The 20,574-nt window shown below is 44.4% G+C and overlaps 2 protein-coding genes across 2 annotated transcripts in view; one reads left to right on the forward strand and one right to left on the reverse strand.

Annotated features, from left to right (window-relative positions):
- The window catches only part of INCENP (inner centromere protein), a 20,569-nt gene extending 19,915 nt beyond the window's left edge, over nucleotides 1-654 (reverse strand). The window contains exon 1 of the mRNA XM_082191328.1: nucleotides 633-654. The gene's annotated coding sequence lies outside the window, so the exon portion shown is untranslated. The remainder of the gene's footprint in view (nucleotides 1-632) is intronic.
- Nucleotides 7-19,341, forward strand: LOC309514326 (inner centromere protein B-like). The gene is made up of 19 exons (XM_082191329.1): nucleotides 7-72; nucleotides 2,469-2,609; nucleotides 3,677-3,790; nucleotides 4,771-5,492; nucleotides 6,055-6,103; nucleotides 7,370-7,403; nucleotides 8,386-8,503; nucleotides 8,935-9,025; nucleotides 10,116-10,242; nucleotides 10,331-10,465; nucleotides 11,179-11,190; nucleotides 11,558-11,667; nucleotides 12,012-12,132; nucleotides 12,891-12,989; nucleotides 13,881-13,966; nucleotides 14,214-14,295; nucleotides 14,916-15,020; nucleotides 17,548-17,707; nucleotides 19,018-19,341. The coding sequence occupies exons 2-19, from the start codon at nucleotides 2,473-2,475 to the stop codon at nucleotides 19,230-19,232; spliced, it is 2,517 nt and encodes an 838-aa protein (XP_082047455.1). The 5' UTR covers nucleotides 7-72; nucleotides 2,469-2,472; the 3' UTR covers nucleotides 19,233-19,341.
- Nucleotides 19,342-20,574: the final 1,233 nt, after the last annotated feature.

A 20,574-nucleotide genomic window follows, 5' to 3' on the forward strand; every position in this document is an offset into this window, starting at 1 on the left:
TCCGCCGGCTCACTGCCTGGCTTTGAGTTTCCGCTTCGTATTGGAGGGCGGGCGGGCGCGTGGAGGTGAATGGTGCGTTCAAACTTGGGGGTTTTAAACATCAGCGCGGGTAAACCGGAGGTAGCTGTTCGTGCTTGCTGCGACCTGAGGCTGTTGGCTTTGGGGGAGTTTTCAGCAGAAAATAACAAAAACTGGGACAGGTCTGGGAAGAAAACCACCACCGCTGCACTTTAAAAGGGCTTTAACAGCCCCGACATATTTAGGTTTGCACTGGTAGGACAACGTTCTCGTTTCCTTTCCATCGCGCACGGACTCTGATGTGAGCTTACAAGAGCACGACCGCCTTTCTTTGGTGGTCCAGTTGCCCAGTCCCAGCTCCCATAAAGTCCCAGACTTCTCCTTTGTCTCCAATAATAGCTGTGCCCTCATTCCTCCCCCGCCCCCCGCACCAAAATTCAAAAATAAGCAAATGGTCCCGTCAGCGAACAAAGGAATGGTCAGTCTGTACTATTTTTAAAAATCTGAGTTCGGGGCTTGACAGACTAGGAAAGAGCCCGTCTCCCTGTTCATCTCGGTCCGGCTGATGTTCAAAGGGGTTGGGGATGCAACGTCCTCTTTAAGATTTAACTTACAAAGGCTGCAGCCAATCGGCGTCGTCTATCCGTATAACCCGCCCTCTCTGCGCGTGAGCCGCGATGTAGCTGCGCGGCAGAAGGGGTGAGAAGGCGCGCGAGGGGGCGGGCGCTCGCTTCGAACGCTGAGGCGCGCGCGGGCGGAAGGCGTTCTGCTGTGTTTTAAAGAATTCAGGCACTTAACCGTGCAAGTTTTAGGTGTGATCCTTGCAGGGTGCAGGGTTTGCAGTTTGCCTCTTTCTGGGCAACCGACGGAGAACTTAAGTTAAAGGAGAACTTAAGTTTGTTTCCTTGGATTTGCTATTAACTAGCACGTTTTGAGCATTTTCCTCTAGCTTTGCTCGACTCCTTTATCTTGGTAGGGAGGGAGCGGCTTGCGCTCATCCTCTTTTCCCTTCCTTGTATTAACCAGGAAGCTCTCTCCCCATTCAGCCCCTGGCAAGCAGCAAAGGAGTTAAACAATTTGCAAACGTAATGGCGCTTAATCTAACTATTCTAAAAACAAAACCTAATCAGGCTAGTTGAAAGTAACCGTTCCTAACCGTATTGAATTACCTGGGCAGCGTTGGCTTCCTAGTTTCTCCCTGTTACTGATTTTGCATGTATAAGTTAATGCTTACTCTTCATTTGTCTTGCTGGTTTGTTAGCTTTCTTGCTCAACTTCAGTTTCCGTAGTACAGTGTTTCCCAACCTTTTTTGGGCAAAGGCACACTTGTTTGATGAAAAAAATCTCGAGGCACACCACCATTACAGCCCCGTGACGTCAGCGCGCAGCGTCACGCCGGGAGGGACGCACGAAAGTGTAACTTTCAATTTTTTTCCCTCCCCCTTGCCGGGGAACCTCCAAGCTTTGGGGGGGGGGGGAGGAGGCAGCAAAGCGAGGGACTGAGGGACTCCTCGAACGACAAGGGTTGGGGAAGAAGAGAAAGGGCTATTCCGCTCCAGTCACGGGAGGGGAATATGTACTGGCCCAACTGGTGTGCGGTCTTCGGAAAGCGGGGTGCGGGAAGGAAGCCTAGGCTCGGGGTCCACCGACCTCGGCGGAGAAAGGCAACAACCGGAGCCGATGACGAGCCGGCGCGTGCGTGCAGCGGCTGGCCTCGAGCTTGGGAAGCTGCGTGCGGCGATGTTGACGCGGGGCGCGAGAGAGCTTGGGGGCGGGGGGCGGGAGAGAGAGAGAAATAGTTGGCAGCACCAGGCGCTGTTACTTATTGCGCTGTGGACGCTGCCAGCAACTGCGGTGGTTGTGTGGTTGTGCGGCCGCCGCCGCAGAACGTCCTCGTCAGTCAGCTGAGCTGCCTGGCGGCGTAGGGAGCCGAGGGGCGGGGCTTCCTTTCTGAAGGAGCTGAGGGTGGGGGTCCACCGGCGCCTTCAGCGAAACGGCGCCGGCCCAGAGCGTTTCTAGGAGGCTGCCTTTGTGCGCGACGTAAAGCCCTATTTCCCTCCCTCCAGCCCCATGTCACCTGTGGAAAAGGGGGCTGGATCCAGTGACGCAACTCGGAAAACTGTTAGGGAAGCCAGAGCAGGAAAGTGAGTGGGAGGCGGCGTCGCCGCTTTAACCCACGTTTCCTTTTTGAAAGAGAAACTTGTTTCCCAACCTTTTTTGGACTCGCCCGCCTCCCTCCAGGCAACATCTCGCGGCACACCAGGCAACATCTCGCGGCACACTAGTGTGCCGCGGAACACCGGTTGGGAAACACTGCCGTAGTAGACTCAGACAAGCACATTTGTAAGAAAATTGGTTGGCTGTCAATATTATCTGCTGCTAGGAGGAAATCACTATGCAATCAAATGCAGAATGCAATGATTAATGTATTTTTCTCCTGTTTTAACCAGTGCCATGGCAGAGGCAGGAGGCCCCACTCATCTTCTAGATGTTTGTAGTCGGAAGTTCACAGAATTCTTGTTCAATGCTGAACATAAATGCTTGGTGTGGTTGCGGGAAATCGAGGACGAAGCCCTGAAGATGTTTGATAGGTAGGCTTAGGGTTTGACCCTTGAATCCCAGGCATCTTATAAAAGAGGAATATGACTTTTTCCACCAGTGCCATAATTTCTGCACTATTCTTAAGAGATTTAAAAAATGCAGAGTACCAGTCTGATGGAAATCAAGGCTGTCTCTCTGGCATGTGGGTTTTGTTTTTGTTTTTGCTTTATTCTGCTCCTGGCATAAGTTGGGTATTTGCATCAGAAGTTTAGGACTGACTGACTGAGGGGCTTTTCTGCATGTGGATTCAGTGGCTGTCGCTGTGATAAATACCGTATTTTTCGCTCTATAAGACACACTTTTTCCCTCCTAAAAAGTAAAGGGAAATGTGTGTGCATCTTATGGAGCGAATGCAGGCTGCGCAGCTATCCCAGAAGCCAGAACAGCAAGAAGGATCGCTGTGCTCCCTCTTGCTGTTCTAGCTTCTGGCTTAGCCACGCTCTGTCCCTTCCCCCACCCTCCTTGGGGAAAAGCCCGCAAGAGCCACGCTCCCTTTAAAGAGCCGCACAGAGCGTGTGTGCATCTCTTGGGGGCTTTTGCCCAAGGAGGGAGAAGGGCAACCCGTCAGTGACGGGCTACCCTTGTCCCTCCTCGGGGAAAAGCCCGCAAGCGCCACACACACGCTCCACACGGCTCGTGAAAGGGAGTGCTGAGCAGAGCCTCGGGTGCATTCAGACTCTGCTCAGCGTTCCCTTTAAAGAATATTTTTTTCTTGCATTCCCCCTCTAAAAACTAGGTGCGTCTTATGGAGTGAAAAATACGGTACATATGAATATATTGTTATTTTGCTATCAACTGGCTGGTATTGCAACATGTTCTGGCCTGCTAGAATGGCAGTATAATAGTTAAGATTTTCTTCTGAAACAGGGACCAGCGTATGGTATTGAATCCAACTATACTTTGCTGAGGCTAGACTAGACCTATTGGGAGCAATGGATTAGTAATGTCCATTAATTTCAGTGGGTTTCCTCTGAATATGCCAAACATTGAATGCAACTTGCAATCTTTATTTTTGATTTTGGTTTAGTTCAATTATTCAGTAGATTGTTTTTAATAGCAACTTCAGTGCTGAGCCTGAGCTGATGCCCAGAACGCCTTCTCAAAAGAAGTATCGGAAGAAGAAACGATCTTCAACTTTTAAGGATGAATATAAGGAACTAACTAGAAAAAGGTATTGCAGTCAGAGGTCACAGAGATGTAATATTTTTAGATGTTCATCTATGTGTATTTAAAAGAGCTATATCAATTCTGTACTTGCCTAGGACTGAATTATAGCTTGCTAAATTGGTTGTTCCCAGGTTTTGCTGATATCATGTTCCTCTCTCTGTTTCTAGATTATACTTGTCAGCCAGCACCATACAGTGCTTAAATCAAGCCTTAGTTTTACCCTGCGCTGGGCACCTAATAAGGACAATGACTATTCAGTGGAGTAACCTATTGTTACAAAAGCCCAGTGCCTGCCCCTCTCTCTGCCAAGCAGTGGCAAGAGCGCATGGGGGCACAGGCACACATGCAAGGTCTGTGTCCCTTTGGAGAATGGAAGACACTGACATGCTTTAAGAAATAGGGTTTATTTGCCTATTTACATCTTCAGCCTGCATAGAGGGAATCTAGATCGTACAGCATGGCCCACGGCATTGCAGGCAACCTTTTGTCCCCTTCTCTAAGATGGACCTCAGCCTCACTTCCTCCTCCTTCTGCCCAGAAGCCACTGTTTCAAAACTCCCCTTTCCTGGCCCCTCAAACACACAGTTACCCTGGCAACCATTGTGACATCTGACTCCCCAGACCAAAGGATCCTTCTGTGGCCCCTCAACACCTTTTTGTAATGCTAGCAGGTCTCCTCTTCTCCCAGCCAGCCAGGCTGGTTTGCATAAGCCAGCCCAGGAATTGCATTCTCCCTTCATACCACAAATAACCAAAATCCGAGCATTCATTAATTTCTAGGTTTATCCTGTCTATAACACTTCAAAGAAAATGGAGGGATTTGGTGTGGTCACACTCAATTCTAGTGGAAAAAAGCTCTGTGGAATATCTGAAATTTGTATCCCAGTATCTGGTGCCACCCTGTGGCTTAACACAGAATAAACATTTTTTAAAAATTTAAATTTTTTTTTAACAACAAGTTTATTTGCTTGTTTCTCTTTTAAGACTGTCTAGAAGACGAAGCAGTGTAAAGATAGTACCTTCTCAGTGTCTGTCCCCATGTGAAGAGAAACTGAAAAGAATTGATGTGGGGATGGCAAGATCCATGTCTGGTTTTGCGGCCTGCTCTGTTGCTAAACCAACTTCAGACGTACAGTGTGACAAGTTGACTATGTATGCAGCAGGCGGTGGAGCACTTGGTACTGACTGTAGCCAAAATAGTGAATTATCAGGAAAACTGAATGAGGAGATGAATGGAGACCCTGAAATCATCACTGTGGGTTCTAGTGGCTGTTCAGTTGCTAGGCCTGGGGCTACAGAGGCTGCAGGTGTAGCAAATAGCTCTGCGCTGGTGCTGACAGACACAACTGATCCGGGAAGCGCAGAAAAAGATGCAGTCGGATCAATGCGTACATCCACTCCAAACACATCTTTGAATGAAAAAGCAATGTGTGAAAGTGAAGACTTTCCTGCCCAAGAACTAGTCTCTAATATGGTGCCCGAGGGAGAGTTTTCCCGAGGGTTAAAGAACAACACTGGAACTTCTGCAGACTCTCAGTCAGGCCACCCCCCTCCAAATAGACCTCGCAAGAGCAGACGGGTGTCACTCGCGGAGAAATACTCACTAGCCAACAAAAGGAAAAGCATGATTCGGAAATCCATCCACAAGAGCGTTGCTCAGAAGAAAGCAGTTTGGGACTCCTCATCTACCTCTAGCCAAGTAAGCTGTAAGTGAAGACAATTCTGTTCACTTCTGGGATGTAAGGCTCTACAAGCTGTCAATATGTAGCCTTAACTTTGTGACATATGGGAAAGAAATTGGCATCTCCAATATGCTGCTTATATAGAAAGTGCGGGGTCACTTCCTAATTGGAGGGCCTTCAAAACTTGATATCTAACCCTGGTACACGCAGTGTATTTGCCTTCTTTTTGCAGGCAAGGAACTACTCTGAAAGTACACTGGTATTCCTTAATAGTTCACGCCTCACATCTCCCCTTAACTAACACTGATTTAATAAAACCTGTGGCATACTATGCTCTTTGTCATGCACAGTGAAAGTGCTGAATGAAGACAAGTAGCAAATGGGCTGGTATGTTAATTCTGTCCATGTGTACGTGCATACACCAGAGAGACATACACCCTTCACTGTAGCAGAACTTGCTGATATGTTTAAAGTTCTGCCTCTTAGACTGACAGAGTTGCTAATGGGAGGGAGAGAAGCAAACCACACTTTTACCCTTCAAGCATTTGTTCAACTAATGGTTTTCTTTAACTTTTTTATTCTCCAGGCCACAATTCCATTGATATATTCATGGATGATGAAACCAGCAAACATAGGTGAGCAAGCTTTAGCAAACAGACAGCAATCAAAGCCCTTTGGAAGATTCTGCTATAACTTTAACTTTAAATTTTTTTAAAAAATGTTTTTTAAAAAAAATTCTGACCAGTGCCATTATAAAGGTTGCTAAAATGGAAATAAGAGAAATATGTTTTCCTTTTAATTCATTTTAAATGTTAACGTTATAGCATAGTGATGTGTTAGCACTATATCTCTTTCATTATAAAAAAATACCAAACCCAAAATCACCCCTACCTGGAAAATTGTCTTAGTGGCAGTTAAAACAAAACAAAACAAACAAACAGGGTCATAAAATGGCACCTATTACAAGTGTTTTGCTAATGTGTGTTGAGCATCAAACACCCTACCCACAGCATCTATGTCATGCCCTCTTGTGTGGATGGATCCTAGTGGAATGTACACTGAAGAAAAATACTCATAATGTGGAAAATGAGTTGCGGTTCTGTCTGTAGTTTACAGTGGAAGAGCAAAGACTGGGAGTAGCCTCAGTCTCAAGGCTCTGTTGCACTTTGGTTCTTGACTAAGGTCACAAGTGGCAGAGGGAGCATTTGGCCCTAATTGACAAGGGAGCCCTAGTTGTCTGGCCTATACTCCTTGCCTTCCCAGATTTATGTGGCGATCTGCTCCTTAGCTCTGGAATATACTGGTAAAATGTCCCCAGGGTATAAAGAGGTTCATTGCATACATATGTGTTGTGATATATGCTTAAATGGTGCTTATTTAACACTTTGGATGTCTTTCTGGCACACTTGACTAAAGGATTGGTCATTGCTCCCTTGGCAGATATGAGGCTCCTAATAAACCTATAGCTTAAAGTCATTTTACGTCAGGACTGGGGAACCTGTGGGCCTCCTAATGTCATTGCAACATCAGTTGCAACCAGCATTGCCAGTGGTCAAGGATGATGGGAGCCAGAGTCCAACAACATGTGGAGGTCTACAAGCTCACCATTCCTGTTTTCTACTGTCCACTTTAAGACCAGTGGCTCTGCAAAAAGTCTTTACCTTTCCTTGGAGCCTTATGTTAAGTTTAAACTTCTGAAGTTGCACCCTGAAGGGCATAAAAAAAGGAAACTGCTAGACCTGTGGACACAATATGCTGTTCTTTCAGCTTTGTTTTATCAGAAGATTCAACTTCTGTTCAATTGTTCTTTGGAAGTGCCTTAAGGTTTTAATCTGCTCATGCAGCCATTGTTTTGATCTCTGTTGGGATGGGTAACGCTTTGTCAAAATGCCTCTCCGTAGGCCTTTCTTGGCACAGAATGCTGAAACCAGTGAGGTAAGGTATTGATAAGCTATCCACTGGGTTACACTTGGTGAATTGCCTGCTCTTTCCTTGCACCTGCTTTAGTTCAGATCACTTTGCCTCATAATCTTGTACAAACCTGTCGGTTGGATCAGAGGACCAGTCAGTTAGTTCTGTCAGGATGGCTAGTGATAGATGCTCCGTGTTAAAGGGCATCCAAACAAAACTTGGAGACTTGTGCAAAATGCAGAGGAAAACTAAGTGTTGTATCTGTTGAGTAGAGAAGTAAATTAGGGCCTTAGACATGAGCCTCTTGGAGGTTCCGAGTCTTAACACATGTGTGTGGTCTTGGGAAGAAGTTTTTATTTGCCACCAGCCACTTTTCTAAGCCAGGTAGTCCCAACCTACATGGCCACACTGAACACTTTGCCCAGATATTTTAGCTTTTATGTGGAGGAAGGCTTTGTTTAGGAGAGCAATTGAATAAGCATGCCTTCTCTCCTTACTCCCCCGTGACACCACTGCCTGTAGTGCTAGTCTAAGAAAGTTTTATTTGATCTTCTAATAGTATAAACTGATCCCAAGACTCCTGCTTCTGGTGTTTGAATATTTCCTTGACTTTGGTTGGGTTTCCTCACTGGGTGCTATATAGCTGCTTTCTTGGAAATAGTCTTTTAATATTTCTCTCTCTTTCATCTTTCTTCGTGAAAAATGGCACGTGCTTATTTTACTGTTTGTGTGAGTTGCTCTGGCTTCAGTGTTCCATTGCGCCAGAAGCGGCTTAGTCATGCTGGCCACATGACCTGGAAAAAACTATCTGCGGACAAACGCCAGCTCCCTTGGGCTTTAAAGCGAGATGAGCCCCACAACCCAGAGTCGTTCACGACTGGACTTAACTGTCAGGGCTCCTTTACCTTTTAATAAAAGTTATGCATGTGCTTCATCTAGGATTCAGCTTGCTCAACCTGGTGGAAGGACTGTCACTCTAGTGTTAAAACATTATTTTTTCCTTTAGGCTTTGAACACTCTACAAAATATGACTTGTGCTCTGGGTGCACCTAGTCTGAATATTTGTCGCACTGTGCAAAGTCCAGTTCCGCTTGAGATGCAGCAAGGGGAATCATGCAGTAAAGGTAAACAGCTTCATGCAATCAAAGCTGCCTGCACAGCATAGGACTTTGTGAAACAAATGAAAGTAGAAGTTGCCATCAACCCACTATAGCATTGTTTGAATCGTTTTCTTTTTATTTTAAAAATCTATTTTTGTTTCTTTAGAATTTTAATTATATGGGTTGTGTTTCCAAGTTTAGAATAAAGGGGAACTGTCATATAAGTTAACCTGCATAAATGCTTAGCATCTTGTCCTTCCAGTGGAAAGGATTGAGGCACAAGAGACCTGAATCCTGGCATACTGTTACTATGCCTAGGTTAGCATTGTCTAGAGTACACGTTGTGCCCACGGTACAATTTCCACCTAACCTTAGCTGCCGTCAGTTGAAGGTGGCTTCTGTGATACTGTTTCAGGACAATACCCTTCATTGAACTAATTGTGCCTTCTCCACAGAAACAGCTGAAACTAAAATTACTGACACCCAGGTCTGTGGAGCTGACTATTCAGCGCAGAACTGTCCCCGTGAGCAATTGCAGAATATACGGTATGTTTTCTTTTGGGAGCATAATCTGGTGTGGCCTCTCTTTTTTCTTTTCAACTTTGATATAATCCACCTCAGTTTCCAGTCAATGCAGTTACCAAAAGTTGTTTCAGGTAGAAAGAGTTCTCCTGGAAAGTATCATGACACTTTGTGTTAGGGATTGGTTACACAAGTATATCTGATGAAAGCTTATCTTTGTTCTGGGAGATGAGTTCTTCCAGGATGGGTCCAGCCAGTGAGCCAGATTCTTCTCTCTTTTCTTATCCCCCCCCACCCCATCCCTCCACTCAGTGGGTCACCGTTGGCAGGTGGGTGGACATAGAAATAGTATGCAGTCCGTTATCTTTACTGGTAAAAGCTCCATAATGAACATCTCCTAGTATAACAGATCAGAGGAAATTTGGATATCTGGGTAAGCTTAATACATGTACATGTATATTGACTCAGAATTGGAAGTGTCAGGCAAAATTGGCTATCATGAAACCATGTGGCATAACAGTATACAGTCGTACCTTGGATCCCGAATGCCTTGGTACTTGGATGTTTTGGCTCCTGAACACCGAAAATCCAGAAGTGAGTGTTCCAGTTTGCGAATGTTCTTTGGAACCCAAACGCCTGAGGGGCTTCCGCAGCTTCCAGTTGGCTGCAGGAGCTTCCTGCAGCCAATCAGAAGCCATGCTTTGGTTTCCGAACGTTTTGGAAGTTGGAACGGATTTCTGGAACGGATTCTGTTTTACTTCAAAGAACAACTGTATATTCTTGAACATGTTACTATATCAAGGTGTTATTTTACTCTAATCTGAAGAGGCCAAAATTTTGGATTCAAAAATATATAGAAGTTTTTTTGTTTCTTGTGCTTGCTAGGTTTTTGTTTTGTTTTTGTGGTTTCCTCTGTAATACCTCTCCCCCTCCCCTGTTTTTTTTTTGAGCGTCACTGGAGAGCTTATAGGGCACCTTGACCTCCAAAAGGACATTGAGTAAGAGGCCCAAAACCTTTTGATTGTGCTGAATCGTTGGGAGTCTTCAGACCTCTGACAGCAAGGATCATTTATGTAATTGGGATTGCTATGTATACAGTTCATGCTCTTTTCAGGAGCCAGAGTTATAAACAAGCAATGGATGAACTACCTGCTGGCCAGCACACACAGGATGGAGGCACTTCTCTTCCTAGTCACAAACCCACATCTCCTGCAAACAAGCCCTTATCTGGCCCAGGCAAGGTAAATAAATGCCAAGGACAACATAATGGCCCTTTTCTGATGCCACATCACTGGCCAGCCACTAAGAACATCCATACTCTTCCGACAGATCACACGGCCTTTCAAAAACTTCTTCCAGACAATACAGAAGAGCCAGCTACTCAAATCCCCAGGGTCTGCAGGCCACAATAGTGTCATGAAAAATCTCATCAAACGTGGCACCCCCAGTAAACCTACCTCCAAGGTAAGGGTCAAGGATGCTGCTCAAGTTAAAAGTCTGCTAGACACTGAGCTCCTGGCAGCTGCAGTTGCCTTGTGTAGCAGGGCTAAGGGACCTCTGCATGAGACCTTGCAGAACTGCTGCCAGCTGGGTTGGGTTTGGTGAACTAATAGTGTGGGCTTATGCATCCTTTTATCACACTGAGAGATGTGAGGTTGGAGCTAGGACTGTCATTTTGTAAGTGGCCTCGTGGGAAATTTCCAGCACATACCAGCAAGAGAAGTTTCTTCCTCCACTTGTGCATGTGGGTTCGATCGGTCTGCCTTACTCTTGAGGAAACCAATTGGGGAGGTCATCGGTCAGACAGAGCCATCATCTTCTGCCTTTTGAAGCATGGCTGAAGTCTCTTCAAAATTAAGCTTGTTGGACTTTCCAGCTTTGGTTTGGTTTGGTTTAATTTAATTCCATTCCCAGTCCTGCTGTGGAACTTGGGATCTTTGATAGCCTTAAGGCAGCAAATTGGGATTTATTTGCCTCATCTCCTTTGTTATAACTGATAAGGTAAAGGAGTTACTTGCTGGGCCCTGGTGCCACTTTGCATCTTCTCACAAGCCTTTCCTTTACTAACGCAGAAGGAACTGCTATTGAATCACTCTAATGAACTGGTTAGTTAGCATTTAGACTTGGAAACTAAGTAACTTGTCTTTCCTTTCCTTTTCATATTCATCCTGCCAAAGGGAGAGTTTGTTGTAAGTAACTATTTTTCTCATTTTGTGGCCTGGGAATTGTTTTTTTAAAAAAGACTTAACTGCCCTAAATGCACTACCCATTTTAGCTGCATATGGATCTTTTCGGAAGGTGTTGGTGTTTCACGTACCTAAGTACTGCTACACGTACTGATCTGGTTTTAACTCGTGGTAGTGAGGTTGGAGAAAACATTGCTTTTGTTGGCTAGTGGGTCAATAATAAATAATAATAATAGTAAATAATAATAGTAAATAATAATAGTAAATAATAATAATAATAATAATAATAATAATAATAATAATAATAATAATAAATAATAATAAATGGTTGCCACAACTGGAAGTAGCCCAAACTTTCTACACATCATAGGAAAAGGAGCGACAGCGTCTTGAGAGTTTGCGGAAAAAGCAGGAAGCTGAGCAGCAGAGGAAGCAGAAAGTTGAGGAAGAAAAAAAGCGGCGACTAGAAGAGATAAGGCTGTAGGTAGCTGTTCCCCCTCAGTCCCGTTTGGATAACTGTGGGCCAGTCACCTAGATAGGTCCAGCCTGCAGTCTAAACTAGGAGCTCTGTACTGCAGCCACTTCCGGCAGGCTGATTGGCCATGATAGCAAGCCTTCCTTGCTAATGAACAATTGGGAGTGCATGTTAAGGTTCCCCTGTGGCGCGTTCCCTGCCTGCCCCATACCTGATACCACATGTCAGGTTTGGGCCTGGTGGACACGGTTTGGGGGAAGCAGCATTGCTTGCCAAATTGGGGCTTTTTGCCCGGCCTAAGGTTCTCCAGCCTCTACTATAAACACACCTGTTTCTCTGTATCACACAGAAAGCGGGAAGAACGTCTAAGAAAGACACTGCAAGCTCGAGAACGGGTGGAGCAGATGGGGGAAGAAAAGAGAAGGAGGATGGAGCAGAAGTTATCTCAACATGAAGAAAGGAGCGAGAAGGTAGGAGATGGTCCCATTTTCTTCCTAGCCTTTTAATGACAGTGGTCAGAGCATGTAAGCGGATTCCTATTGGTATATTGTGTCATCCATTCTGAGAGATGTGGTTTTATGTTTTATTAAATAGGCTACCAACGTTAATTCTTTGTATACAGTATATGTAATCCAGGGGTCACTAATGTGGTATCCTCCAGGTGTTGCTGGAAAACAGCTCCCATTATCTCTGACTATTGGCCATGCTGACTGAGGCTGATGGGAGTTGTAGTCCAGCAATCTCCGGAAAGCACCACATTGGCTACTTTTGGTTTGGCCTTTTAACAAGGGCTGAAGAACTTTCGCTCAGATGTTTCTGGACTCTGACTCACATCAGCCCCAGCCTGTGTGACCCAAGGTAATGATGATGGGAGTTGCAGTCCAAGAACATATGGAGGGCCCTTGGTTCCCGAGCCTTGCTCCTGGCAATCCTGTGAGGCCAGGGAGGCTGAGGGGCTACAACTAGCTCAAGGTCACCTCATGAGATACACCCAGTGGGGATCTGAACCTGGGTCTCTTCAGTTCTGGTCTGGCACTGACTACAGGATTGCACTTGGTACTCGGCACTGAGATCATAAACTCAAATCAGCACTTCACAGGCATGTAGGGTTGATAATTCTTAACTGGATTCTGTCCCCCCCCCCCCCAGATACTATATGAATTGTTATTCAGTATGGTCTTGAGGTCTGAAATATGAAAACTAAAATATAAAAGGATCTTTCACACAGGTGCGGGAAGAGAAAGTAGCAGAGGAAAAGACCAAGAAAAGAATATCTACTAAGAAAATGGGGGAAGCAGAAGCGCGAAAACAGAAGGTGCTTCAGATGGTGAGCACTGTATTGAATGTCAAGTGAAAGGGTGTACAGAAGAGAATGAAACTGAGGCAGAGGATTAAGCCCTGCATGCTGGAGACTGAAATAGTCAAACTCCTGAGCAACGTCTTCTTGTAATCCTGAAAAGTGCATTTGCTGTTGCCTGAAGTATCAAACCCTGGAGATCTCCTTGGAAAGAGGAAGATGCATTTAAATCTCCGCTGACCTGTTGGTTCCTACTAACAAAGCCAGGCCATAAGGAGTTGTCAGAAGGGGTGAGGAGTGAGCAAAATATGGAGGGACTCTTGGTGGTGAGAATATGTAGGTTTTTAAAACCTACCCCAATGTCTTTGCATCTAGCTTCCTAGCATTCATGTGGATAAGAGGTAATACCATTGCCACATGCCCTCAGAGATATTAAATGCAAAATCCTCTAGCTCAGGCATTACCTTCTGTATCTCCTGGGAAGCCATGAAAAAAGCACCCGTCCCACTGTGGTTTTTGTTGCACGTATGGGTGAGAATTGAGAAGTATTGTCTGAACTGCTTGGTTTGTTTCTAAAGCATTCTGCTTGGCTATTTAGTTTTTTAATAAACATTGTTGTTACAATAAAACCTCTCTTAATACAATTCCTGTTGTGTACATAAGGAGCAGTTAAATATAATGGGGCAGAGTTCTCTTCGTTGTACTACAGCAGCCTTTCTCAACCTTGGGTCCCCAGATGTTGTTGAACTACAACTCCCATCATCCCTAGCTAGCAAGGCCAGAGCTCAGGGATGATGGGAGTTGTAGTCCAACAACATCTGGGGACCCAAGGTTGAGAAACACTGCACTACAGGGATTTGGCATTTCCCCACCTGCTCTTCGTGTTTATGGTGGCTGCTGATTCTGTACTCCTTGTTTCAGGAAGAAGGGCACAAAAATCGAGAGTGGAAGACCGTTGGAGAAATTAAGAAAATGCTGGAGCACAATTGCACAAAACAGGGGAAAGGGTGAGGACTTTGCTTTCTCGGTTACAAGGTTGGATGACCCTAGGACACTTGTTGGAATGGTGTAGATGCAATTCTGACGACTTCCCAAAATTGTGTGTAAAAGGGCCAGTTCTAAAACCATATGGCTTTCTACAATATGCATTTTGTAATTAAGGTAAACTGCTTAAAGCTGCAGTCCTAACACACACTTGCTAGTAATCCTGTCACAAGTAAACATGTTTATGTATGCTCTCCTTTCACTTTTTAGACACCATGGACAGCATGATAAAGAGAAATTGGTGAGACCCCAGGAGCTAGCAGTAGTTACAGAAGAGGAAGAAAATCTGAAGGTATGCCAAGGAATTGGAAAGCCAGGATTTGAAGTGGGGGTGGGCATAAAGCCACACTTGCCAGCAGCTATGTAAACAAATCCCTCTAATTTTAGCAGATGCATTTTCAAAATGCAGGACATCAACTTGTCCCTTGTGCTGCTGATGGGAACTGCTTGAATTGAGTATTTGCTTGTCTGACACCATTTAAATTCTGTAAAGTGCTGTGTTAATCTTGTGCAGCTATGTTCCCACCATACTGAACCAGACTGTAAGTTTGTGCACATTTTTTGCACGATATGCTGTACAAGAGAACTGAGTTTACACTTATATTTGTTCTTTGGGGAATGGGATGGGTGTCTGGGGAATCACCCGGGGAAAGGTAGCGATCACAATTATGCTTCACTGATGATGGGGGAGCAGGCAGGAAGAGTTAACGGACTTATTAGTGGAGCATCTTAATGGATTTTTCTGAAAAGAAACTTGTTTTCTGAAGACCCTCTGCATCTTTACAAAAAATAGCTGCTGGTGCCTTCTAGTGAAGAGGCTACCCTACTAAATTTCAATACAGTCTGGGTGAAGTGGATGGAATCAAAGACCATTGTAGAATGGTCAGCTAATAAATCTGATCTTGCCAATAGGATGAACAGAATTCTACCCGTCTAGACGAGCTGCAGCAAGAAAAGAAAGCTATGCAGGTGGACACAGTTCCTGCTGCTAATAAATGGTTGAATATAACTGCCCAGGTAAGCAATAGATAGTTGAGGCCTGTGGTCAGATACCTGGGCTTTGAATTGGAAAGTGACTTGGATGTCCATTGGTATCTCACAAACTTGTGACACCTTTTCAGTAACTGAAATTAAAAGCAGTCCTCCGTTTTATGCTCGGAGATATATTCACTCTGCCTATGCCCTGAGCGGTGGGCAGACGCAGTCCAAAAGTGCCTTCTGTTGCCCCTCCGTTCCCTTTGCCTGTTAAGTAAGCACTTGGGGATGGGGCAGTGTCTGTTTCTGCAGTTCCCCTCACTTGTTGGCTATAGAGCAAGCAGTTGTCCTGCAGTGTATCCTTGCTGTGTATTGTACTTCAAAGCATCAGTGGGGCCTACACTGTGATTAAAGCAGATCAAGAACAGCCAGGTGGTATATTGCTGAATGTTAAATGCCTCCAACTTGGGGACCTTTTATTTCTCTTCTCCCCTCACCCTACCAACACCTTCTAGCACAGCCGCTTGGCTGTCACTGGCATAGGGTTTTGAGTGAGTTTTGAGACCCAGATGCTGCATTAAGCATTTCCTGAGGCTGTACACTTCCTTCCTCTTTGAAGGAGACAAGGCATCAAAAACAACACACTTTTGAATACATATTGGAAGAAACCTACAGCTGTTTATGCTGCAATAAGTGGTCATGAATTCTAAAGGTGCTGCAGTTCTAACAAATGAGCACAAGGGGGCATGAGAATATGATAAACTAAGCTGTTTGACTGCTGTTATCAAAGAAGACTGGGAATATTTGTAAAGGGCAGCCCTTCCATGGCTGTTGCCAGTGCCTTTTTTCTGGGGGGACGGATACCCCTAAACCTTTTGTGAATCTTTGTACTTTTGTCCATTTACTGTATTTATTTTTCCCAATTTGAATTATAAAATGGTGATTTTCTTGAATCAAAATGACAGATCCCCTAAACCTTGTTAAAGAAAAAAAGTACTGGTTGTAGCACCACCATAGGAAGGACTTAGAAGAAGCAGTACTTTCTAATACTGAGGGGGTTACTTTGGAGCAATGGTGTCTCGCACCCTACACACACACTTAAATGCTATTCCATTTAGCCTGGCAGAAACCAGAATGAGGGAGGTGAAGCTTCATAATCCCCCATGTTGCCTTGTGAGTATCTGGTGTGCAGCTCCAATAACTCACAAAAGCGCAAGAGAAGGATTGATTACTAGAAGCCAGCAAAAATGCAGTTCAGCATTGTTCTGGTTAGACCTGGAGTTATTTTCTCTCAGCCAGTTAAGGAGGAAGCTGTGAGTGCTATATATAGCAATGCCCTTGTGTGTCTATGAAGTCCTAGACTTCGTGGTGTTTCAAAGTGTCAGCATGTTGGAACAAGCTCAGTTCCAACGTATAACGTAACTGGCCGCTTTTGCATTATGTATATTCATGTATTCATTCTTGAAGTAGCCACTCCCTGGTGGCATATTCTGATAGACAAACTGGAACTACCAATCTCAAGCCTTAATTTTCAGGAACTTGCATAGCTGGTGCCTTTTAGTACTGTGGCGCAGTCACCAGCATCTCCCTAGCTATTTATCTTTTGGACTGTACAACCAATGGCTCAGGCCCGCAATAGCTCAAGGACCGCCTCTCCCTTTATAGACCAACCTGGCCTGTGCAATCATCATCTGAGGCCCAGTGTGGTGTAGTGGTTAAGGGCGGTAGACTCGTAATCTGGTGAACTGGGTTCGCGTCTCCGCTCCTCCACATGCAGCTGCTGGGTGACCTTGGGCTAGTCCCACATCTCTGAAGTCTCTCAGCCTCACTCACCTCACAGAGTGTTTGTTGTGGGGGAAGAAGGGAAAGGAGAATGTTAGCCGCTTTGAGACTCCTTAGGGTAGTGATAAAGCAGGACATCAAATCCCAAACTCTTCTTCTCTTCTCTTTTTCGTGTGCCTCCTCTGCAAGAGGTCTGGAGGGTGGCAACACAAGGACAGGCCTTTTCTGTAGTGGCTCCCTGCTTGTGGAATGCTTCCTCCAGGGAAGCTCACCTGGCTCTGTCATTATATATCTTTAGGTTCCAGACAAAAATGTTTCTCTTCAACCAGGCCTTGGGCTGGTTAATATTCTATGGCCTTTTAAATGTATTTGGGATGGGTGTTTTTGCTTTGCTTTGCTTTGCTTCTAACTATTTATTTGTGATTGTATTCTGTCTTTTTATCTTGTGAACCCCCTTGAGATCTTTGGATGAAGGGCAGTATATAAATTTAATAAACAATAATAATATACACACATTACAGAAAATAAAATAAAAAACTTCAAGCACATTAGAGCATCCATATTCCATATTAAATATTCTAGGTATGGTAATCATAAGCTTTCCATAGTGATTAATGATCCCAGAGGAAATACCCACAGTGTCATTTGAGGTGCTTGCGTAATAAGAAACTTTAAAAGGCACGGGTCGAAACATTGGAACTGGAAGATGTATAGCCACAGAGCCCTGTTGGCAAATTGCTGCACCTGTAACATTAACCAATCCATTCAGGTCTCGTCTTTATTACAGAAATCTCCTGCTGCCCGCTCTAGTCAAATGAGCCCCCAAGGTCTGAAAGGTACCAAGTCCCTCAAAGTCAACCACAATGACTATGGAATGGACTTGAATAGCGATGACTCCACGGATGACGAAAGCGAGCCCAGGAAACCCATCCCTGCATGGGCCACTGGTAAGAGTGAGTTTTCAGTGGCTGCAAAATGGTATCACTGAAATTACAGGGTTCTTGCTTCAGATTCTGACGGTCCTCTAGGTTTTTGCTGGATCTGTCCTAATATATAAATACCTAAACAAATCTCTCAGAGCTCAGTTCTGCTACAAGACCCTGACTGTAACACAAGAGCCTTTACACAACCTCACGGAGAGAGCAAATAATAATAATAATAATAATAATAATAATAATAATAATAATAATAATTTATTTATACCCCGCCCATCTGGCTGAGTTTCCCCAGCCACTCTGGGTGGCTCCCAATCAGTGTTAAAAACAGTACAGCGTTACATATTAAAAACTTCCCTGAACAGGGCTGCCTTAAGATGTCTTCTGAATGTCAGGTAATTATTTATCTCTTTGACATCTGATGGGAGGGCGTTCCACAGGGCGGGCGCCACTACCGAGAAGGCCCTCTGCCTGGTTCCCTGTAGCCTCACTTCTCGCAATGAGGGAACCACCAGAAGGCCCTCGGCGCTGGATCTCAGTGTCCGGTCTGAACGATGGGGGTGGAGACGCTCCTTCAGATATACTGGACCAAGGCTGTTTAGGGCTTTAAAGGTCAGCACCAACACTTTGAATCGTGCTCCGAAACGTACTGGGAGCCAATGCAGATCTCTCAAAGTCAATGTAGGCTTCATTGCTCTCTATGAGATGCTCTTTCTGGATGGTGGATGGTTGGTTGAAGGACCCTGAGTGAGATGCAAGGAAGGGAAGATCTCCCGGGGTGAGAGACTGGGAGAAGAAAGGCAAGCCCCCGGGTGAGAGCTGGGAGGGTCCCCCGCTTTCTGTGTGTGGCAAGGGTTAAGAACTACCTCTGAGAGAAGACTCTGCACTTTCTTCTTTCTTCCTCTGTTTTTGTTATTATTTAGTTTCTTGTATTGTGAAAAAGCTTTAATAAAATCTAACTGGGGGGGGGAGGGAATTCATCGTGTAGCCAACTTGCCCAGCTTGAAATATAATTTCTGTTCTACAGGCCTGCCTCTATTTGGTCATCTGACAAACTTGCTTTTTAATTCCTTTGGGGTTTTTTGAATCAAAATGATAAGTCTGCTTGTGTGGTGGAGACTATTGGATAATTACAGTGAGGTATTCCGTATGTAGGCCGAGCCATACCTAGATCCGGTGAGTGCTGCAGCTGAATTGAGCTGCTGGCTAGAGTCCACTCATAGATTGGGTTTCACATTTTTTCCCCCTACGTAGAAGTGCTTGAAGTGGAGATGTGTTGCTACTTGAAGGATTACTCACAGAATAACTGCTTGTTTCCTCAGGTCTTCAGCTTAATGAAGCTGTTACATACCAATATTACAACCCTCCAGACATCAACAAGTTCTTTGGAGTAATCTTAAGTCCTAAACTAGAAGCTATCTTCTACAAAAGTAAGCCAAGGTATTTCAAGCGCACAAGTTCAGCTGTTTGGCAGTCTCCACCTCTTCCAGGTACCAAAGCAGCATTGCGTGCCTCTAACAGTATGAAGAAGCACTGAAGCTGTGTAGAACCACTTATGGCGCTCTGCTGTTTTTTGTCTGTCATGTCTATGTAAAATGCATCTGTAAGGTATTTTAATGTTTTATATCTTGTGCAATAAAGGTTTAAATGCTAAAACTGTCAAGAACGTGTGTGTTTTTTAAAAAACAAATAACCAGGGCAAATTTGCTTTGCTTATTTTGGAAATAATAATAATAATAATAGTAGTAATAATAATAATAATAATAATAATAATAATAATAATAATAATAATAAATAAAATTATTATTTGTACCCCACCCATCTGGCTGGGTTTCCCCAGCCACTCTGGGCGGTTTCCACAAAGACCAAAAATACACAAAGATGTCACACATTAAAAACTTACCTGAACAGGGCTGCCTTAAGATGTCTTCTGAATGTCAGGTAGTTGTTTGTCTCTTTGACATCTGATGGGAGGGCGTTCCACAGGGCAGGCGCCACTACCGAGAAGGCCCTCTGCCTGGTTCCCTGTAGGTGCAGGTGTTTACCGAATCTTCCAACTAAGATGAAGAAAGAGGTTGTAGTAGACTTCAATACTGCTAGGTTTATCTCTTCCCATTGTGCCTTCAGGTCCTAATAGACTGTTTATAACTGTTTCTTACTTCACACCAGCACAAATGGTTCTTCCAAGCTAATGGTGAGAGAGAAAGAGGGCAGTTGAAAAAACAAACTGACAGTAGTTGGAATAACTGAACAAGTAAACAAATGGGCAAGAATGATGTGAACTAAATTCTTGCTCAGTATGAACCAAAGGGATCATTGCCAAAGGGACTAAACTATATTAATACTTTATGGGACTTCCTCTGCCTTTCTAAAAAAAAGTGGGTTTGGTCTTATGTAAGTACTACCAGCCTTTAGTTTTAGCACACAGCCTTTTTTACCTGCCCAGATCAGAACGCAGATTCACTGCTTCAGAAAGTTAGATTTCAGTGTGACATACAAAGGTTACATGCATTTGCAGTCAAGTAAATACAAATATTTTGATGACTTTCCTAGAAAGGCAGTAAAACCAAGGGATGTTACAGCTCACATGGTTATTTCTGAAATTTTGAGGAGGATGAAATCTGTCATCTTGACAAAGGCAGTACATAAACTCACTTTTCATGGCTCCGTCTAATGGGAGTATTGCAGTGACCTTGGCTTTATTTACATGGAGGTAGCTAGCTTTAGGGTTTTAGAGTGATAATTGCAACAAATGTGTTTTTTCTTATTTGAAACTGCCTCTGGGGACTGCTGTATCAAAGGACAAGAAGTAATGCCCTTGTCTTGGTAGCAAAGATTATCCGACATGAGGATGCCAAGGCCGTTTGCTTGGAAGAGAC

The sequence above is a fragment of the Podarcis vaucheri genome (assembly GCF_965113315.1).
Source record: "Podarcis vaucheri genome assembly, chromosome: 1".
Taxonomy (NCBI): Eukaryota; Metazoa; Chordata; class Lepidosauria; order Squamata; family Lacertidae; genus Podarcis; species Podarcis vaucheri.